This window comes from Hippocampus guttulatus, chromosome 19, assembly GCF_054856545.1.
Source record: "Hippocampus guttulatus isolate MCC_2025c chromosome 19, RoL_Hgut_1.0, whole genome shotgun sequence".
Classification (NCBI taxonomy): Eukaryota; Metazoa; Chordata; class Actinopteri; order Syngnathiformes; family Syngnathidae; genus Hippocampus; species Hippocampus guttulatus.
The window spans coordinates 5,908,650-5,926,818 of NC_141279.1; the positions used below are offsets into that span (position 1 = coordinate 5,908,650).

The 18,169-nt window shown below is 46.3% G+C and overlaps 2 protein-coding genes and 1 long non-coding RNA gene across 4 annotated transcripts; 2 read left to right on the forward strand and 1 right to left on the reverse strand.

The window, feature by feature from the left end:
* The first annotated feature begins 819 nt into the window (after window positions 1-819).
* slc68a1a (solute carrier family 68 member 1a) lies at window positions 820-5,540 on the forward strand. The gene is made up of 9 exons (XM_086099506.1): window positions 820-969; window positions 1,566-1,798; window positions 1,860-1,939; window positions 2,092-2,541; window positions 2,621-2,741; window positions 3,122-3,218; window positions 3,291-3,462; window positions 3,800-3,993; window positions 4,664-5,540. The coding sequence occupies exons 2-9, from the start codon at window positions 1,622-1,624 to the stop codon at window positions 4,903-4,905; spliced, it is 1,533 nt and encodes a 510-aa protein (XP_085955632.1). The 5' UTR covers window positions 820-969; window positions 1,566-1,621; the 3' UTR covers window positions 4,906-5,540.
* On the reverse strand, window positions 4,986-6,682 carry LOC147189802 (uncharacterized). Its single transcript, XR_015097532.1, has 2 exons — window positions 6,547-6,682; window positions 4,986-5,796 (listed from the first exon to the last, which is right to left on the reverse strand). It is a non-coding gene; the product is annotated as an uncharacterized LOC147189802 (long non-coding RNA).
* On the forward strand, window positions 5,726-17,824 carry arhgap27 (Rho GTPase activating protein 27). 2 transcript variants are annotated; one of them, XM_086099504.1, is made up of 19 exons: window positions 5,726-5,873; window positions 6,508-6,909; window positions 12,365-12,790; window positions 13,220-13,462; window positions 13,575-13,655; window positions 13,737-13,862; window positions 13,977-14,066; window positions 14,143-14,205; window positions 14,628-14,695; window positions 14,819-14,906; window positions 15,157-15,258; window positions 15,342-15,440; window positions 15,801-15,900; window positions 15,996-16,124; window positions 16,320-16,418; window positions 16,500-16,577; window positions 16,712-16,843; window positions 17,110-17,215; window positions 17,324-17,824. In XM_086099504.1, exons 2-19 carry the CDS (start codon window positions 6,553-6,555, stop codon window positions 17,499-17,501), a joined length of 2,565 nt encoding a protein of 854 aa, XP_085955630.1. In that variant the 5' UTR covers window positions 5,726-5,873; window positions 6,508-6,552; the 3' UTR covers window positions 17,502-17,824. The 2 variants fall into 2 exon arrangements, with proteins under 2 accessions (XP_085955630.1, XP_085955631.1); XM_086099505.1 differs by lacking the exon at window positions 14,143-14,205.
* Window positions 17,825-18,169: the final 345 nt, after the last annotated feature.

Genomic DNA, 18,169 nt, shown 5'->3' on the forward strand with positions numbered 1-18,169 from the left:
TACATTGATATGATCGGTTCATTTAGTCGCATGCAACAATGTGTCACACTGACTACTCGATGCAATCTGCACCGTGAATGTCAAGTTAACGACAAAAAAAATACTTTGCAGGGAGAAGATAACTTTATAATGAAAAAAAAAACTAAGGGTACTCACTTGCTCCTCAAGCTGCGTCAAAATACATGTTCCTATTTGTGAAAAATAGTCCAAGCTCGTTTTCAGGGAGATTCCTCAGCAGAGATCTGGAGCAAGTTTATTAAATGTGATGTATGAACCGATCAGTGCGAGCAGCAGCAGGATATATGCTAGAGCGCTCTCCTTCACTTAAATTAGCTCCGCCCATGTACGCTCTCTCCTCCTCCTCACTGCTTTTGGTGATTGACCACAAGGAGGCGCGTAATCTTTCTCATCTGCAACACACACACAGACACAAGCAAGCAAGCGGCTTCTCTCATCTGACGCTTGGGAAAAAAATACACACACTAATTCCTTCCAAATTAATATATCTGAGGTCCACGGGCCACAGTTTATCCCCAGAGCCAGTCGTGACATATACAAGCATGCCCTCTGCTGGAGAGTGTCTGTAATAACAACAATAGCAACCATTGACGTTTGCGTCTGTTGACTGCAAAGACAATTAAATTGATTGAAAGGGGAAGCTGGTATTTAAATATATTTGTCGTGTTTCCATCACAGGAATGTTTCTAAATGAAAAACCTCCAGTTCAACGCCACTGCCACTTAGGGACGCCGTCGCTTCCATCATCACGTCCAAACCATCTCCTCTGCGTTACTCGTAAAATCTACAGCCGTCGTCCCGGCTACGAGACGCCCAGTTGCGGTTGACATGACGTGGACACCCGGCCGAGAAATCGACACGACGGCTTTCCGCAAAGGGGCCGGGGACCGTCGAAGATAGCCTCCCCGTGAGCTCAGTTCATCGAGTGGACTCCGTTACCGTCTCCAAGTCGTATGTATCTTTAATTTAATTTTTCACAAAATGTTTTTACCCGCTTCCCCTTTTTCCAGCAAGCGTGCTAACACGTAACCATGGCTAACTACCGCTAACTTTAGCTTTAGCCTCGGACGTATTTTGCTCCCTTAAATCGACCATGGTTGGTTTCTTGTTATTAAAATAGACTCAGTCGACGTGGAAACTCTTAAAGTCCCCAAAGGGCTTGTGGTTTTATGTCTTGTTGGTGAACTGGGATCAGTTTGATCATGTTTGTGTCACTCGTCTTCCTAGTTTTCACTTCGAATCTTAGCCGCTTCCCTTTTGAAAAGAAAAAAAAAGCTCAACAGGTGTGAAGTTTTTGGGTTTGTTTTTTCAAGCAGGAAAACAATAGAACTTGTGTACAATCGTCCTCATCGAGGCACAAATTGTTAATTTTGAGGCGAGGGGAAGATCTTTAAAATCAGAATTTAGATTTTGTTAAAGCAGACATTTTTCCAAAATGCATTTTTAGCCCAAAAATATGGAGCAAACAAATACTTCTGTTTGTAAAATGACAACTAATTCGAATGGCAAACTAGCTGCGCTTAAAATAATCCTCTCTTGCATTGCAGGCTATGAGGAGGCGGTGACCAGCTGGGGCTTGAGTGACGGAGGGCAGAAGGGAAGAATGGGCCGCAGCACAGCGGGCTGCTGTCATGGCGTTGGCGTCGTCATTCCCACGGCAGTGCTCTATGGCTCCTTGGCCCTCTTCATGTCCACCCTTCACAATGTTTTCCTCCTCTACTACGTGGACACCTTTGTTTCCGTCTACAAGATCGACAAAGTCTCCTTTTGGCTGGGAGAGGTGAGCAAGACATTAGTTGGCATCCTGTGTTTTCGTGTTCTGATAACGTGTGTCATTCCAGACAGTGTTCCTGCTGTGGAACAGTTTCAACGATCCTCTCTTCGGCTGGCTGAGCGATCGCAGCTTCCTCAGCTCTCCTCAGTGAGTGTCTGTACTCCTCCTTTCACCTCCTCTCTTGCTTTGTGCACGGAAGCTATTGACAGCTGTGCACAGGGTTTGGAGAGTTACCAAGTTGATGCAGGTAATGTAAGTATATAAATGTATAGTTGAGTCATTCACTTGCTGCGGTGCAGGAATGGCGACCAGTTGACATCTCCAGAGGTGGTCCTGAAGCGGCTCCGTGCGCTCTCGTCCAGCGGGCCGCTCTTTGCCTTGTCCTTCTTGGCCTTCTGGGTGGCATGGGCCCGGCCGGGCCTGCAGTTCCTGCTTTGCCTGTGCCTCTATGACGGTTTCCTGACCATGGTGGACCTCCACCACAGCGCCCTCATGGCCGACCTGGCAGTGTCGGCTGCCGACCGCACGCGCCTCAATTTCCACTGCTCGGTGTTCAGCGCCCTGGGCTCCTTCTCCGTCTTTCTGTCCTATTCCTTCTGGGACAAGGAAGACTTCTACGCCTTTCGCCTGTTCTGCGTGACTCTCGCCGCCTTCTCCACCTTGGGCTTCTTCCTCGTCTCCCGGTTGCTGCAGCGACGCTTTCAAAAGGAAGTTCGTCCCATGTTGGATGAAGCCCATGCGCTCAAAGAGTATGCTCCCTTTAATTTACCAAACAAAAAAACTTGCTATGCGTGTCTTACATTACTCTTATCCTCATGCATTGTACAGGCTCAGTGTTGGCCACGCCCCCTTCACCTCACCAGGGCAACCCGTCACCGTCTGGGAGTACCTCAAGCAACTCTCCAGACACAAGAACTTCATGTGGTTTGTCTCCATGAACCTCCTCCAGGTGAATCCCCATCAGCATATTTAAATATGTCGCAAAAATACAGCTGTTCGGCTTTTGAAAGGGCTTAACATCATGAAGAGGGAACACAACTACATTTGCAGAGCAATACTGTCACCTAGTATCGGAATTAAGTTTTGTGTTGTGTGGTGTGACATGCGTGCCTACTTGGTAAAATTGATTTGTGTATTTATCACATTCATTAAATACATTTTGTTAAACCAATTTTAGCGGGGGGAAACAGCTAAATGAATGCAACAATTATTTGGACTCTTGCCGCTCTGAACGCTCACAGAGATGAAGTTTTGTGAAAGTTGGTCTTTTAGAGACACCATGGTAACATTAAGAATGTGTTTTTCCTGTGTGTGTTGCGTTGCGTGCAGGTGTTTCACTGCCACTTCAACAACAACTTCTTCCCTCTCTTCCTGGAGCACCTGCTGTCAGACAACATCTCCGCCTCCACAGGCTCCATCCTCCTCGGTTAAAAAAAAAAAATCACTGTTAGCGTTACGCGAATGTGAAGATGATGTTGTACGTTTGCTATTTGCGCAGGTATCTCATACGTGGCGCCGCACCTGAACAACTTGTACTTCCTGACCCTGTGCCAGCGCCACGGTGTCTACCAGGTCATCCGTTGGCTTTTCCTACTCAAACTGGGACTGAGCGTTGCCATGCTGCTGGCCGGCGCCGACCGCGTCTATTTGCTTTGCATCTTCATTGCAAGGTGCGCCCTGTTTACTGACTGTATGAGTCTTTCAGACCAACGATCGACCCATTCACTTCATAATACCAAATTAAATATGTGAGTTGGAATGTGCCCTGGGAGACACGGCTGTCATGTAACAAACTGTGGAGAAGTGCAGTGACTATTTTTCCCAATGCACTGAAAATGTGCACAAAATGGCAGTTTGCTGTAGGCCTACACTTGAATCACGTTGATTGTTTTATTTTAAATCCATTGTACATCACGGGGCTTGGCCCATAAAATGGAGGCTTTATATTTTCCTGGCATGACTTTGTGAGACAATTAAAGGCCTTTTTTGTCTCGCCCCTCCCACCAGCAACCGAGTGTTCACGGAGGGAACCTGCAAGCTGCTGAAGCTGGTCATTTCCGACCTGGTGGATGAGGACTTTGTGGTCAACCGGCGGCAGCAGGCGGCGTCGGCGCTGCTCTTCGGCATGGTCGCCCTGGTCACGAAGCCCGGGCAGACGTTGGCACCACTCATTGGCACCTGGCTGCTGTGCGCCTACACGGGTATGGGACGTGAACGAGGGCTGGGCGAGTTAGCCCTTGCCGCAATTAAGTCATGAAGTGAATTAAGATGATTTAATTATCGATCAATGAGAGGTGCCGGTCAGCGTGGCAGCCGTTTGTTACAGGTTATCCTTGTCACACTTTATTTGAATTAAGTGTTGTTTTTGCACTGTGCTAATCTGAATCAGAAAATATTTACTGTTGAGAGGCTGCACATCTAACTGAAACTATATATTGAGTTGACTTGATATACCGAAAACTAAGATGCATACACACATTACCTTTAAAAGTAAAGGGCTTACGAATGATTTGTCGGTTGAGAAATGCGCCTACACATGAGGTGAAGACTCTTCGAAACTTCCACTCACAACCAAAGCTAAACCTGCTGACGAATAAAAATGTGAATACCTCAGTCGAGATATCACTTCAACAATCACACCGATTACTGCATTCGGTGCTTTGGCGCCGTCTAGTGGCTTCATAAAGAATAACGCAGAACGGAAAATTCAAAAATGAATTAAAAATTGCTTTGAACGTTATCAGTTGCTTTGTCTATTAAAAAAATCCGTTAAAATTAGATTTTAGTTTTTATTTTTGTGGGGAAAGGCTGTACTAACCACGCTCAGCATTCTGTAATAGTCCAGATCCCTGACAGCGTTGCACTCCACAGGATATGATATTTTCCAAAGGGAACCGGCGGAGGACTTGGCTGTGGATGTATTGTCAGGCGCAGGGTCGCCTCCGCTGCGTCTGGGCTGCTTCCACATGCTGGTGTTTGTGCCCATCACCTGCGCCCTGCTCCAACTGGCCGCCTGGTCGCGCTTCACGCTGCACGGGCGCAAGCTGCAGAGCATCAAGAGCACCAGGCAGGGCGCGCAACATGGCGGCATGGTGGACGTTAAGGCCATTTGACTTGGATGGAGACAAGCTGCACACAGACACTTTTATTTTTGGTTGTCTTTGGAGGCTTTGACATGGGGGTGGGGGGGCGGTAGACGAGAAGTTGTTGCACCCCAGCCTTTGTGCGCAAGGATTGAAGGGAAAACAGCACAACCACTGATCCGCTCTTTGGGGTACAACCTAAAGTCGTCTTTTAAATAAATGACACCTGCGTTATTTTTTTAACAGAGTATTACATATATTTATACTGTAACAGGTGACCGCAGAATCAAGAGGACCAATACAGAATTACTGCCAAACGTTTGTTTATGATGAACATGTCGCATGGTTTTCATATCAGGGGAAGAATACAAATCTTTGTATTTGAATTTATTTTGTCTTTCAAGAGTACTGCATGGAAGTTGAAGGAAGTAGATGGAAGAGTAATTGTTTACATACCTCGTTGAAGTGAGTGAACAGATACTATTGATTTTCTTTTTTTTTTCTTCTTTTTTTTGCACAAAACTGCCATTTTATCTTGTGATCCTGTAGACCAGATAAGCACGCACTGCCGCTTAAACAATTCGAATTAACTGAGTGATTGGCTTTTTGCCATTTTACAAGTATGTGCCATAACCAAAAACAATAAAATGCCACGGCCAAAAGTCGAGTAGTGACAAGCGCGTTATTTTGCTTCGCGTGGGATTCGTCATCCGACAAAGGAAAAAGCACGTGACAGTTAAAGCAAAAAGAAATATGAGCACACACTGTCTTTTTTTCCGATCACAGACCGTATGATGGCACGTGATGTTCACCTTGATGTGTTACAAAAACCCGCGGCCGGTCAAAGAGGCTTGTTTTCCAGCCAAATAGGGAAGTGTCATCTCTTACTTCCCACTTCTCCAGTTATAATTGTTTGAAGTGCTGTGGGACAGAAGACAAGCAGATTAGCATCCATTCTAAAGAGTCTGAGAATGAATATTGTTTTATTGTCCTTGTAGGTGAGTGCCGATTTTTGCTAGCAATTTAATAGCGGAGTTAGGCTACTTCAACTCAGTGGTTCAAACTTTATGTTTGAATGAGACTCGTTTGCATTTTGTATTCACTTTTAATGTTTAAAATGTCTCTTGGAAACGAGGCGAAACGTGTTTCTTGTTGACTGGTTAACATGAACAGAAGTTCATTGTTGTTGTTTTTTGCAGTGCTCGAGAAGTGGTTCGGAATGTTTTCGGCAACCAGTTACTACCAAAAATATTTATAAAGCTTAATAACTACCACCATAATGACAATGTTGAAATACAGCGTGGTAGTTGACTTCGGTGTCAAACTCAAGGCCCGGGGGCCATCTCTGGCCTGCCGCATCATTTGATGTTGCCCGGGGAAGGAAATTGCATACATTGATTTCATGTTTCTTGCTAAAATACCCCAATTGCCAATTGACTTCACTTTTTGTAATGTTGATGTATTGACATTTTTACTTTTCAATTCCCCTTTTAAAATAAATTTGGGTTCAGTGGCCCACGTCAAAAATGAGTTTGACACACCCGATAGTCTTTATCAAGTATAAGGCAGATTTTTTTCAATCTTAAAAGCCGTTGGTTGTACATCACCTTGTCTTATACATTTTATCCTCAGCTTCCTGATCCTGATGCCATTTCCATAACAATAACTCACCAAAACATGGAGCAGATGACAATCCAGCATGAGTTTGAGCTTGAAACACACGACGGCCGCCTTATGTCCATCACGCCCGACGAAACCTACTTGCTCCTCACCAGGACAAATGAACACCGCTGGTATGTCCGCACCAAACAACAAGACACTGCGCCAATCTACATACCGGCCCAATATGTGCGGAATGCTCAAGGTGATTCCTGCCAGTTCTCCACCTTTGGGGTATGTGATGCCAAAGGTGAGGTGATACCCGAAAGACACGCACATGAGGGAGGGGACGCACCTCTCGGCAAAGTGGAGATGACTATCGGAACGGATGAGGAGGATCTGTCGCCCGATTGCGACGTCGTTGCAACACAAGAGGTAGGACCCCGGCATGACTGTATCAGGACGGGTTACATAAGTTAAATTACTTCAAAGACTGTATGATCTACGACTGTAATTTATAGTACCATCACGAGTCATGATTTACAAATTCACCTATTCCCAAATTTGGGGGAAATGATCCTCTGTTATTTGCAGAAAATCTCGCCCATTAGCATTTTTTTTTTTGCTCTTTCTGAATGCCCCGAGAGGCCACAAGGTGGCGCCAAATCCATGTTGACAGGAAAATACAGTCATGGTGGGCACCTCGATGGTTGTGCTCTGGCCAAAGAAATATGTTAACATGATATAAAATGAGTTTAAAATGATAATTTGTAAGAATTTTACATTTGGCAAACTTTACAACCTAACTGTACACTATTTAGTAGTAGTACTACTTAGCAATATGTGTGTGTGTATGTTTGTACATTGTCATTGCTTCTTCTAAAATTAAAACGACACTTTAATTTTGCAATTTTCACCAATGAAACGTGAATATTTTGTCTATAATGAACTTCATTATATTTTTAATGTACGAATGACACCTTTAAAAATGCATTTTGCCACTTGCTGTTGACAGAAAATGACATAAGAATTCAGGGCTTCATTCATTCGAAACGTGATTGGTTGGCATCTATTCTTTCTCCTCCGTGAAGAACTTTCGAGTGCGATTTTTCTTGTTAAACTCTTTGGGCGTGCGGGATTAGTAGCGTTGCCATTTATTTCGATTGGAAAGGAAGATTCTATTTGAATGAAATGGAGTGGTGAGTTGCGGGTTTAGGGATGTGATTGAGGAGATGTTTGTGCAGCCAGCTCATCAGCATGTGAATAAGGTGGAGGAAGTGGAGGAGGAGGAGCCTCTCAGGCATGAACACCAGCTGATTTGAGTCTTTCCCCCCCCCCCCCCCCCCCCTTTCATTGAGTGTTTGAATTCACTCTGCATCAGGTTTTCAGGGTATTCCACCCTTTCGTTTTCGGAAAGTTGTCTTCGTCACGGCCAGGGGAACTTAAAGCGACGACTGAGTCTGTGTCAGTGTGACAGGTGAGAAACAGGTCTCGTGGGCTGGCTGGCAGACAGGCAGGAAGGAGTTAAAGTAGGCAACCGCCACGCCCAACCTAAACTGCAGCTTCCCGAACGTGCACCCCGTCCTCCTCTTCTATCTGCTCCTGCTCCCAGGAATATTCTGGTGCCACCGTGAACCGTCTTGTTAACTGGATGGCACCTGTTTGAATGACAGGTGAGTGCATACGCAACCGTTTCCAGGGGGGGTGACGTCAAGGTGCCCAGGTGACTTGTTGTTCAGCTTCTTCGTGTATGTGTGTGTGTGCACATTTGTTTTCAGGCGCACAGTTTGACATGAGAATGTGTGTTTGTGAATGAATGAGCCCCTCACTGTCAACATGCCAAGCATGTTACACCCCCCCCCCCCACCTTTACAATGGGGCGGGGGGGTTGATTGGGAATGACAGGAGAGTGAAAAGGAAGGGGAGAGAGCGTGCGTGCGTGCGAGCAAATGGTAATCCAGAAAGCCCAAATTCACTTTCCAATCTTTGGTGCCCACCATGCATTCTTGGATATGGATTTTTTTGTTTTTTGAGTAAATTGTGCATAAAGTACTGAAACATGGAGGATGCCAAGTTAAATTCACCTCTTCAGGTTATCACCCTGAAATTTCCCCCAAAAGACCAGCATCCCTCACTTTTTTGTGAGTGCTTTTATCACATTATTTTTAAGGGAAAAAACTAATTGGAAATTGTCCCCAACATTGCCCCCCCCCCCCAAAAAACATGGTGCCGAGCACTATGATGTCATTTTCTGTCGACAGCAAGTGGGAGTACAAGCCAAAATGGCCGCCCCCTTACACTGATAAAAACGGGTGGATTTTTCTGCCAAATTCATATTCCACAACTGCAATGTTAATCATAGCACCAGGTTTTTAACTAGTGAGGCTGCCTACAGCATATAATTGTAAGAAAAATCATTTGACGTATCATTTTGATGGTTCCCTACGATAGTACTTATTTTCACATTATTAAGTAAAAAATAGATTTGTTTCTGAAGTGATGATGGACAGCTCACCTGACAACGCCACATTAGCTACACCAAACGGCTGCTGCACTGCGATATACCAAAGAGCCGTGCCTAATATTTTGACCCCTCGCAAACGCACCTGACCGCGACAGAAAAGTAGAGACCGATCCATGGCGCATTATAGCTGTCAATCAAAACAGGGCTCTCGTTGGGTGTACCTAATTTAGCGTTCCTGGTGAGGCGAGCACACCGTGCTTGAAACATTGCATGTTGATAAACTGCTCCAACAGGTCGTGGCGGAGATTCCCGCCCTTTACACCTCCCCACTCGCTCACCCTTTCTGTCTTATTAAAACACGCACGCACTCACTTGTCGCTGTGCCCACGCTCGTTTTATCTCGTCGACGGCGTAGCAGATTCCCTTACGGATACGGCCGAGCAATAGAAGCAGGAATAATGACTCCTTCAAAGATTTTTAGCCTGCTGTGTTGTTTTAATATGTCGCTTGGAGCAAAATAGCTAATATGCTTTGGATGGTTTTCCTGTTATGTAAGCGACTTAGCAGTCCACTTCCAAAGTCACCCGGCGTTGATAATTTCATCATCGCACCAAGGAAATGTCACTCGGAATATTTCCCAGAGTGTTTAGTAAATGACACCCACTTGAAGAGGGCTCGTGTTGTGCAAAAATGTGCGTAACATAGATGTTTTTGTTGGTTTTTTTTTGGTTTTTTTGCAAACAAATTGTTTTATTTTGTATTTAAATGGCAGTTACTTTTTTTGTGGAACTTGAGAAAAGGAAGGCAGTTTTGGGTGGAATATTTTCTGTCATGGAGGATTTGCAGTCAGGAAGTCCTATCAATTTAGTCCAGGAAGTCCAAGTTTATCACATGAGGCGTTCCCCGCCCCCCCCCCCCCCCCCCCCCCACCTTTGTGCCATTAGTTTGACTTTTGGAAAATGTTTTCATGATGTGACTTTACTTTAGTCGCACACTCACACACTTGCTATTCACATGGATCATCGCTGCCGTTTTGATGGATTCTGGGTCATGTGAAGTGTGATGTGAGTGGAAAGTTGGTTAGGGGTGGTGGAGGGGGTGGATTCAGGGGGACTCAATAATAGCCTGACTGTGTGCGCTCTGTGGCGTGATTTGGGCCCCAAATGGGTGTCCTATTGTGCGCCTGCATGCCTACTAAAGTGGTGAAGTAATCAAGTGGCCCGCTGCTGCTTTGCGAGTCCCGCTGCAAGCAACATACACGAACCAAGCCGACACCAAATATGTTTGTAACTTGAATTTTTACAGTCGTTAAACTTGATAAAAGTTTAAAGAGAAATCAACTCCAATAGAGGGCTCCGTCCTTTTAGCAATTACGCACAATGCACTACCGGCGGCCATATTGGAGGGCTGTTATAAACAAGCCATACACAAATAGACTTCGTGTATGGCCGCCGGTAGTGCATTGTGGGTAATTGCTAAAAGGACAGAGCCCTCTATATAACAAAGCAAACCTTTCGCGTTCGAGTAACACTTGATCATCATACGAGTGTAAAAAGAAATGAACCACAATGCTTTGCAGAGCAATAGTGACACCTAGTGGCAACACTGTTCCACCCCCGCCCTGTAGATGGCGGTAATGAACATTTCAAAAAATGGCCTTGACATCGCCACAAGCAGCAATTCACCCTTCCATCCCACCGCTCCTGGGGAACAAAAGCGTAGTTAACAAAAGTGATTTTCACAAATACAAAATGATTCTTGTCATGCCACCTTTATTTATTTTATTAAACAGCATTAAAAAACATTTTATATTTTTTAAAAAACAGTCAATGAATGCATGGTAATGTCAGATTTCTGTGGTGATACCGTTGACTTGGCCCAAAGCTAAAGGTAAGCAGAAGTAATTGGTCTATTATGTTTGTTGATTGGTGTGCCAGTCCCCGTATTTAAATAGTTTGATTCACACTCAGTGTGGGTGTGGATTTGAAAGGCTGTTTTTTTGGGGGGGGGGGGGTCAAAATGGAATGGCTAACATCCTAGCAAAGTAGCTGACTGAGTTAGTAACAGTTGGGGGGGGTTCTAGTATTTTGGCCGCCTTTATTTTCTGGCACGAGAGGCCGATGTGTGTTTTGGGATTGAATCCCTCATGACTTCGTGCTGTTTTATGAGTCCAAACAAAAACTGCACATGTCTTCTTTTTGTGTCTGCGCTTGTTCACAGACAGTTACCCTCTACCCTCCATCGTTTCGCAGACAACGAACACGCGTACACGCCCCCTCCAACCCTTCCTGCTGCGTTTGCTCGCAGTTCTCCTTTCTGTCGCTCACGGATGCACTTTGCTCGTCTGCCCCAACGGTCTTGTTGATCGCGATATTTGGGCTCTTTGCATTCATCTCCAATGGGCGGACCACTATAGACAAAACATGGTCGACCTGTATGCCGGGGTTTGTCCGGGTCACCGGGTCCAGCGGGTTTTGGCCCAGTCACTGGCATCGCTTCAGGTAGGCGTTGTGAGCTTTGACGACATACGGTGGCTTTTTCTTTTTCTTTTTTTTTGGTGTGTAGTTTTGCTTTTGTGATGTGTCATATTTTGATACCTACTGACAAAACAAGCGTCGCCTGCTTCCTGGGTTGACTCGACGCTGCAAAAGACCGTGACTAAAACTCGCGTGTTTGTTTGAAACCACTTTTTAGACTCCTCCGTTTGACAAGTCATTGAAGCGAAGTGTGCGGAGCCACATTTCACACGCCGAGTTGCCGGAAATTGCGTTTGTTTTTGATCGCGCCAGATGAAGGAAAGCGAAAGTCCGATGCAGAAGTCTGTTTTGGGCTGTCACGTCGGGAACATGAACACGGCGAGTGCACTCCAGTGGCAAATTGAAAGGAAATATAATATAATAAATATTATATAATATATAATAATAATAATAACCTCTGTTTAATCATGTTTTTGATGCTGTTTTAAATTGTGGTGGGGGGGAAAAAAAGCAAAATGTCTCCTTTAAAACTGCTTGGGTTGCTGTTTCGACATTTTGACAACACAGGCTATTGCAGCACACTCCAGCATGACGACTCCCTTCGAGATTCTGGAACTTGAGGTTGATTCTGACATTCTAGAGCGCACCACCACCATTGCCTTTTTGTCCCGCGACCCTCGAATGCAGCACTCTGGAAGTCAAGCCCGTCGCAGTTCCAAGACTGACACGATAAAAGTCAGCAAGAAATATTTCTATGGTGCCAATATTGGGAGGAACTTTCGGTTTGTGGCGTGACTCTGCTGCAGAGTATTTCCTGTGAGCCGAGTCAACTTCTATCTTTTTTTTTTTCCTCTCGAAAAAGGACATTGGGTCCTGCCACACCTCCTGAGAAAATGATTCGGCATCGCTCTTTGTTCTGAACCGTGCGCTTTTTTTCCCCTCCCCACAGGTGGACGATGACAGCCAAAGAGCGCCCATCTACGCCAACGTAGCTCAACTTCGCCAGGACTCCACCGACTCGCTGCTCCACCAGGACGCTGACGGATGGGAGGTGCACTTTGACCCGGACAGTGGTCAGGACTACTACTACCACCCTGCCACGGGACATACCACCTGGGAAAACCCCCTCTACGAGGCACCCCGTCACCCCGAACCGCTTCCCCCCTCGCCCCCTCCCAGCAACTTCCTGTCCACCGCCTCCCGTCCGGCCTGGACATCGGACTGGGAGCAGCTCGTGGATGAGCGCAGCGGCTGCCCGTACTTTTACAACGCCATGTCTGGGGAGACGTCCTGGGAGCCCCCAGAAAAGCCGCTCAGCCCGTACCCGCCCCTGATGGAGCCGATGAGTGTGCACCGCTTTCACCAAGATGAGTCGGTGAGGACCTGACTGGCTGCTCTACTTCCTGTTTCCTGTTTTAGCTTCGCTCAGGGGAAGACGGCGAGTGCAGCCTCCTTTTTAATGGATTTAACCCTTGAGCGATGCCAGTCGTTCCCATTTGGCAAGGATGCAGCAGGAGTATAAAATGTCTGCAGTTCTTTGTGAGATGTTTGTCCTCCTTTTGTCTTTATGGACTGCGAAAAAAAATCTTTTACAGATTTTTATTTCTGTCTGGCAATGAAATTATATAAATGCAATTGCAAAGTGGTTAGCAAGTCTCCGACACAGTTCTCCGCCCTCCTTTGTGGAGTTTGGATGTTTTTCACTTTCCCTCAAAGAAAAAAAAAACAGATTAGGGTGAAAGGTTATGAATTGGAAGTTATGGTTAAAGTTTCATTGTTAACACCGTTCAACTCAAATCCCCAGCCTCAGATACCCGAAGAAGACTACAACTCGGAAGATTACCCGGCAGGCGCCGATGGACCTGATCCCGACGAGGATCCCCTGCCCATGAGGCCCCCGGCGTCCCACAGGGAATACAACCTGTCCCACGTGAGCCGAGCCATCATCCCCCGGGCCAGCCTGGACCGCAGCACGCCTGCCGGCTGGAGCCTCAACGTGGAGCCCGATGGCACCTGGGTGTTTTCCAACGAGTACTCACTCGAGCAGGTTAGCTTTGACCGATAATGGAATCTGGCGTACCGTTCTTGGAGGAGAGGGACCGACCCCTGCCACAAATTGGTGGGTCACCATATGAAGTCTTCATTGTGTTCCATCACAGTGGGTTAAGTCCGTGGACGACCTGGGCCAGACTTACTATTACCTGAAAGATGGCTCCAGGTCCCAGTGGAACCTGCCCGAGGTAAGCGCACGCTTTCCAGGCGGCCTCCCGCTTCAAACGCTCCGCAACAATTTCTCACCGCGTCTTCTCGTCCCGGTGTAGGTGGGCCCTGCGTCGCCGGGACTGTCCCAGGAGGAAAACGGCGAGGAGGCCGAAGAGGTGAATGTCTTCAAGAACTGGAGACAAACCGTAGGACCGGCCCAGCTCGCCTCGGTCCAAGATGACGCGGTAGGGCAACTTGCACACCTCCGAAACATTAAAATAATATTGTGATTTGATTTCATTTCATTCCTCGGGTCAAAAAATTCAAGCGCACGTTTTGACACTGCGCTCTCTTGGCAGAGTTTCCTCCCGACCCACCGCAGGACCACGTCGGACTACAGCAGCGACAGCTCTAGTAGCATGGGACACTCTCCTGAGACGCAGCCTAACGTGAGTAAAGCGGGACGACTCGGCGCCAGCGGATGGTTACGATTTGTTGACTTATCGTCTTCTGTGCCCTCTTAAGGCTTCTGGGTTTCAACTCTGGAGAAAGCCTTATTACCTGACCTCCAGGTGGCTGCGCTATAACGTGGGTTGTTAGTATCAGAGCCATAGATAACGCCATCGATCTATGGCGGGCGCCGGGTGCGCGCATGCGATTGCGCATTCAAAGAGCGCCTTGTTGTAGGCTTGGGCGATGAATCAAGCGTATCGGTATGACGAGAAAAGGAGCTCAGGGCAAGGCAGTCGCCCTTTTATTACATTTCACCCACTTCTATGTTGCTTAGCAACATGTTGGAGACTTTCGATGAAGAATTCACCAACATTGAGCTCATTATTTTGCAATTGCGCTCTTGCGTAATGACGTCATGACACACATTCTCGTTTGTCAGTGTGACAGGAGACTTTCTTTTTTTTTTTTGTCGGCTGTTTGTCCCACGTGAGAGATCACGCTAACCCGCTTTTGTACCGTATTTGCCCTGAAAAAAAAAGTCTCCGGTTGGATTTCAGGTGCACAACTTGGAGAAAGCCGGAATCCTGAACAAAACAAAAGTGTCTGAAAATGGCAAAAAAGTCAGGTGAGTCCAACGATCCCACCTTGAGGTATTTTTTTGGGGTGTCGTATTCGGGAAGCTTTTGTGCTTTGAGTGTATCTGGTTTCACGGTGCCCTCTGGCTCCTCTGCTCCGTATGCTCATGCAGGAAAAACTGGGCCCAGACTTGGACTGTACTGCATGGAGGCATGCTGACCTTCCATAAAGACCCAAAATCGACATCGCCAGGAATTTCGGTAGTTTCTTCTCCCATCTTTTCTGCAGCTGTTCACGTGACGTAACTCTAAAGTCAACCAGGTTTTGCTCAACAGATTTTGTCTTGACTTTGGCAATTCAAGAAATGAACTAAAAAAAAAACTCTTGTCCGTGTGAATCAAATGACAAAACCTCCGCCGCCAGTTGACAGACACTTTTGTCGCAGGAATGCGGCACCGCCTGTTTTGTGTCCATACTCAATTTTTTTTTCTTTTTTTGCCGCGTCCAAAGAGCAAGACCAATCAGATCGTCCCGGAAGTGACGGTGGACCTTCGAGGTGCCATGATCAGCTGGGCCTCCAGGGACAAATCGAGCAAGAAAAATGTTTTAGAGGTTGCATGGACATCTTATTTCCCCCCTCACACCGATATGAAAAATCAGCACATTTATCTGTTCCTGACGTTTTGCTCTTTCAGTTAAAAAGCAAGAGCGGTGTTGAGTTTCTGATCCAGTACGATACCGAGAGCATCATCACCGACTGGCATAAAGTCTTACTGGACACCATAAGACAACTGGCAAGTACCTATGACGCGTTTGACCCGACGACACCGTCGATTAACTGCATTGTCGGGCATGAAGCTTGTTCGTAAAAATCCATCAATTTCAAGTCACAGAGTTCAGTTTTGGGGGCGGTGGGGAGAAAGTAGCTGCTTGTATTGCCAAAATTACGGGAATGAAATTAAATGTTTTTGGAATGTGGGAGGAAACCAGAATACCCGGAGGAAACCCACGCAGGCATGGGGAGAACATGCTCACTCCACACAGGAAGGCCGCAGGCGGATTCGAACCCTGCACTATTTCTACTTGACATTTAATATTTTTTACGGACCGTTTTGTGAAAAGCATGATGAGTCTCGTGCTTGTTGGTCTGTCAGGAGTACCAGGACCAGCATCACTCAGAGGAGGAAGACGGTAGCGACTTGTACGAGAAGATCAGCATCACGGACCAACAGATTGCAACCGACTGGCGTCGGGGTGAGCTCCAACTGCATTGGGCAAAACCGTGCGTGGCTGCCATTTTAAATGAAGCATCTTTCTACTTTTTTTTTTTTTTTTTTTCCTTGGGTCAGCCTCCAGACCGAGTGTCAACAGCACCAGCGGCGGTGAAACCGACCCCAAGAAGGTTCGCACCAAGCTCATCAAGTTCCTCATGAAGCGGCCCTCGCTTCAGGCAGTCAAGGAGAAAGGATACATACGAGGTACACTGAGTTATTTACGCTGCTGCCATGTGGGGAGAACAGTTTAAACGCAAAACACAATGACCACACTCACGACAGCTCGCACTCATGACTCCCACATCTAGGAGGGGTAAAACTATTTAAAAAGTGATGTAGTCTGGCTTGATTGCAGATTAGCACCTGTTGGGGGTTTATGGTATTCTGTCCTGCCTACAGAGAACGTGTTCGGCTGCCACCTGGCCACGCTTTGCGCGCAGGAGCGGACCACCGTCCCCAGATTTGTGGAGAAATGCATAAAAGCCGTGGAGAGGAGAGGTAACCCCCCCACCACCACCACCACTGAGGATCACAGCTAGTCAGCAGTAGGCCGACCGACTAATAAGTGTTGACCTGCAGGTTTGGACATCGACGGACTCTACAGGGTCAGCGGGAACCTCGCCACTATTCAGAAACTGCGCTTCAAGGCAGATCAAGGTAACGGTGATGTTGTTTTATGGCTTTAAATACCGGTAAATTCTCTTTGTTACGCTCGTGAAGCAGGTGGAAATGAAGTTCTTGTTTGCCAATGTTGTTGTTGTGGTTTAACGTCTTCTCTGACTTCCTAACAGAGGAATTGGACCTTGAGGACGGCCAGTGGGCGGACGCTCACGTGCTCACCGGAGCGCTGAAGCTGTTCTTTCGCGAGCTTCCCGAGCCGCTTTTCCCCTACAACCTGTTTCACAAGTTCATCTCTGCCATCAGTAAGACAAAACGATAAAAGCAGACAATGCGAGCGCAGTGCCGTCGCGGCGGTCACGTCTCAGCAGCTCAGATGATAGCGCTCACTTTGGAGAAACACGAGCGCAGGGGTAGTCGTTGAAACATTTCTCTCATTTTGCTAAACACTTCAAAACAAATCATTTTACTTGAAAGGATTTATTCTCACTTATTCTGATTGGGTTTTTTTCTTTTTGTAAATGTTGTGCTCATCCTCCCTTTTTAAATTTTAATTTTGTTCCTGGTGTAGGAATTCCTGATTACAACACAAAGGTGTGTTGCATTTATGAGTTGATCAAATCTCTCCCCGTCCCGAATCACGACACCATGAGCCTCTTGTTCGGACATTTACGGAGGTCAGCGTCTTAAGTCCTTTCCAGCTTTTGCTTGCTATGATCCTACGAACACGGCATCTTAGATGGAGTGTATCGATCTCATTGCTTCCATTTGTCTCATCCTGCCAGGGTCATCCAGTGTGGCGAGGACAACCGCATGACGGGGCACAACGTTGCAATCGTGTTCGGGCCCACGCTCCTACGGCCCGAGGCAGAGTCGGGCAACATCGCCATGCACACGGTTTTTCAGAACCAGATAGTGGAGCTCATCCTTCACGAGTATGAGCGCCTCTTCCAATCAGGCTGAAGGAGTTCATGTCTTGATTTGAAGATTTAACACGACACATTTTGCGACTTGATTGTAATATAGAAATGTATACAGCTATTAATATCCGCAAGCCTTTGTGAATTAAATCTGATGTAGCATGTTGGAATATAACAGAATATCTATGCTGTATTATTTGTCTAACGACAACATGCAACTACTGTACATAAAGATTAACAGACGAGAGAGGCGGCCACTGAAGGAAATGTATGTGCTGTAAATAGTAATAGACAGCGTTTATATGCTGAAAGTTATCAAAAATGTGATACAAAGTAATTCCATAATAAATTAACTTTGTAAATAAAGGCTACTGGTTATATTTTTCTTATTTGCAACCTTGTAAAAGAGGTAGGAAAGCACAGGACACACACTGCACTCCTCTGCAGCCAAATGCAGGGCACAAATTATTCAATGAGACGAATTTATGTTCATATTCACAGCTATGGACAATTTAAAGTCTTCAGCTAATTATAAACGCAACCACAGGCAGAACAGCGCATCCCACGCAAGACAAAATTCACATGTTCCTCCAAAACCTGTATGTTCCTTTTAGCATTCATCGAACACCGAACGTCAGAACTGTGAGGCAGATAAACGAACCACAAACAATATCCCAATAGTGATGTGTCGGTCGCGAACGAGCCGGTACA

What these genes read in the sequence shown, in the direction of transcription:
- arhgap27 (XM_086099504.1), top strand. Translation starts at nt 6,553, where the DNA reads ATGGAGCAGATGACAATCCAGCATGAGTTTGAGCTTGAAACACACGAC. An exon ending in ACGTCGTTGCAACACAAGAG is followed by an intron (nt 6,910 to 12,364) that starts GTAGGACCCCGG and finishes CCCTCCCCACAG; the next exon opens with GTGGACGATGACAGCCAAAG. An exon ending in GAAAATGGCAAAAAAGTCAG is followed by an intron (nt 14,696 to 14,818) that starts GTGAGTCCAACG and finishes ATGCTCATGCAG; the next exon opens with GAAAAACTGGGCCCAGACTT.
- slc68a1a (XM_086099506.1), top strand. Translation starts at nt 1,622, where the DNA reads ATGGGCCGCAGCACAGCGGGCTGCTGTCATGGCGTTGGCGTCGTCATT. An exon ending in TCTCCTTTTGGCTGGGAGAG is followed by an intron (nt 1,799 to 1,859) that starts GTGAGCAAGACA and finishes GTGTCATTCCAG; the next exon opens with ACAGTGTTCCTGCTGTGGAA. An exon ending in AGCTTCCTCAGCTCTCCTCA is followed by an intron (nt 1,940 to 2,091) that starts GTGAGTGTCTGT and finishes GCTGCGGTGCAG; the next exon opens with GAATGGCGACCAGTTGACAT.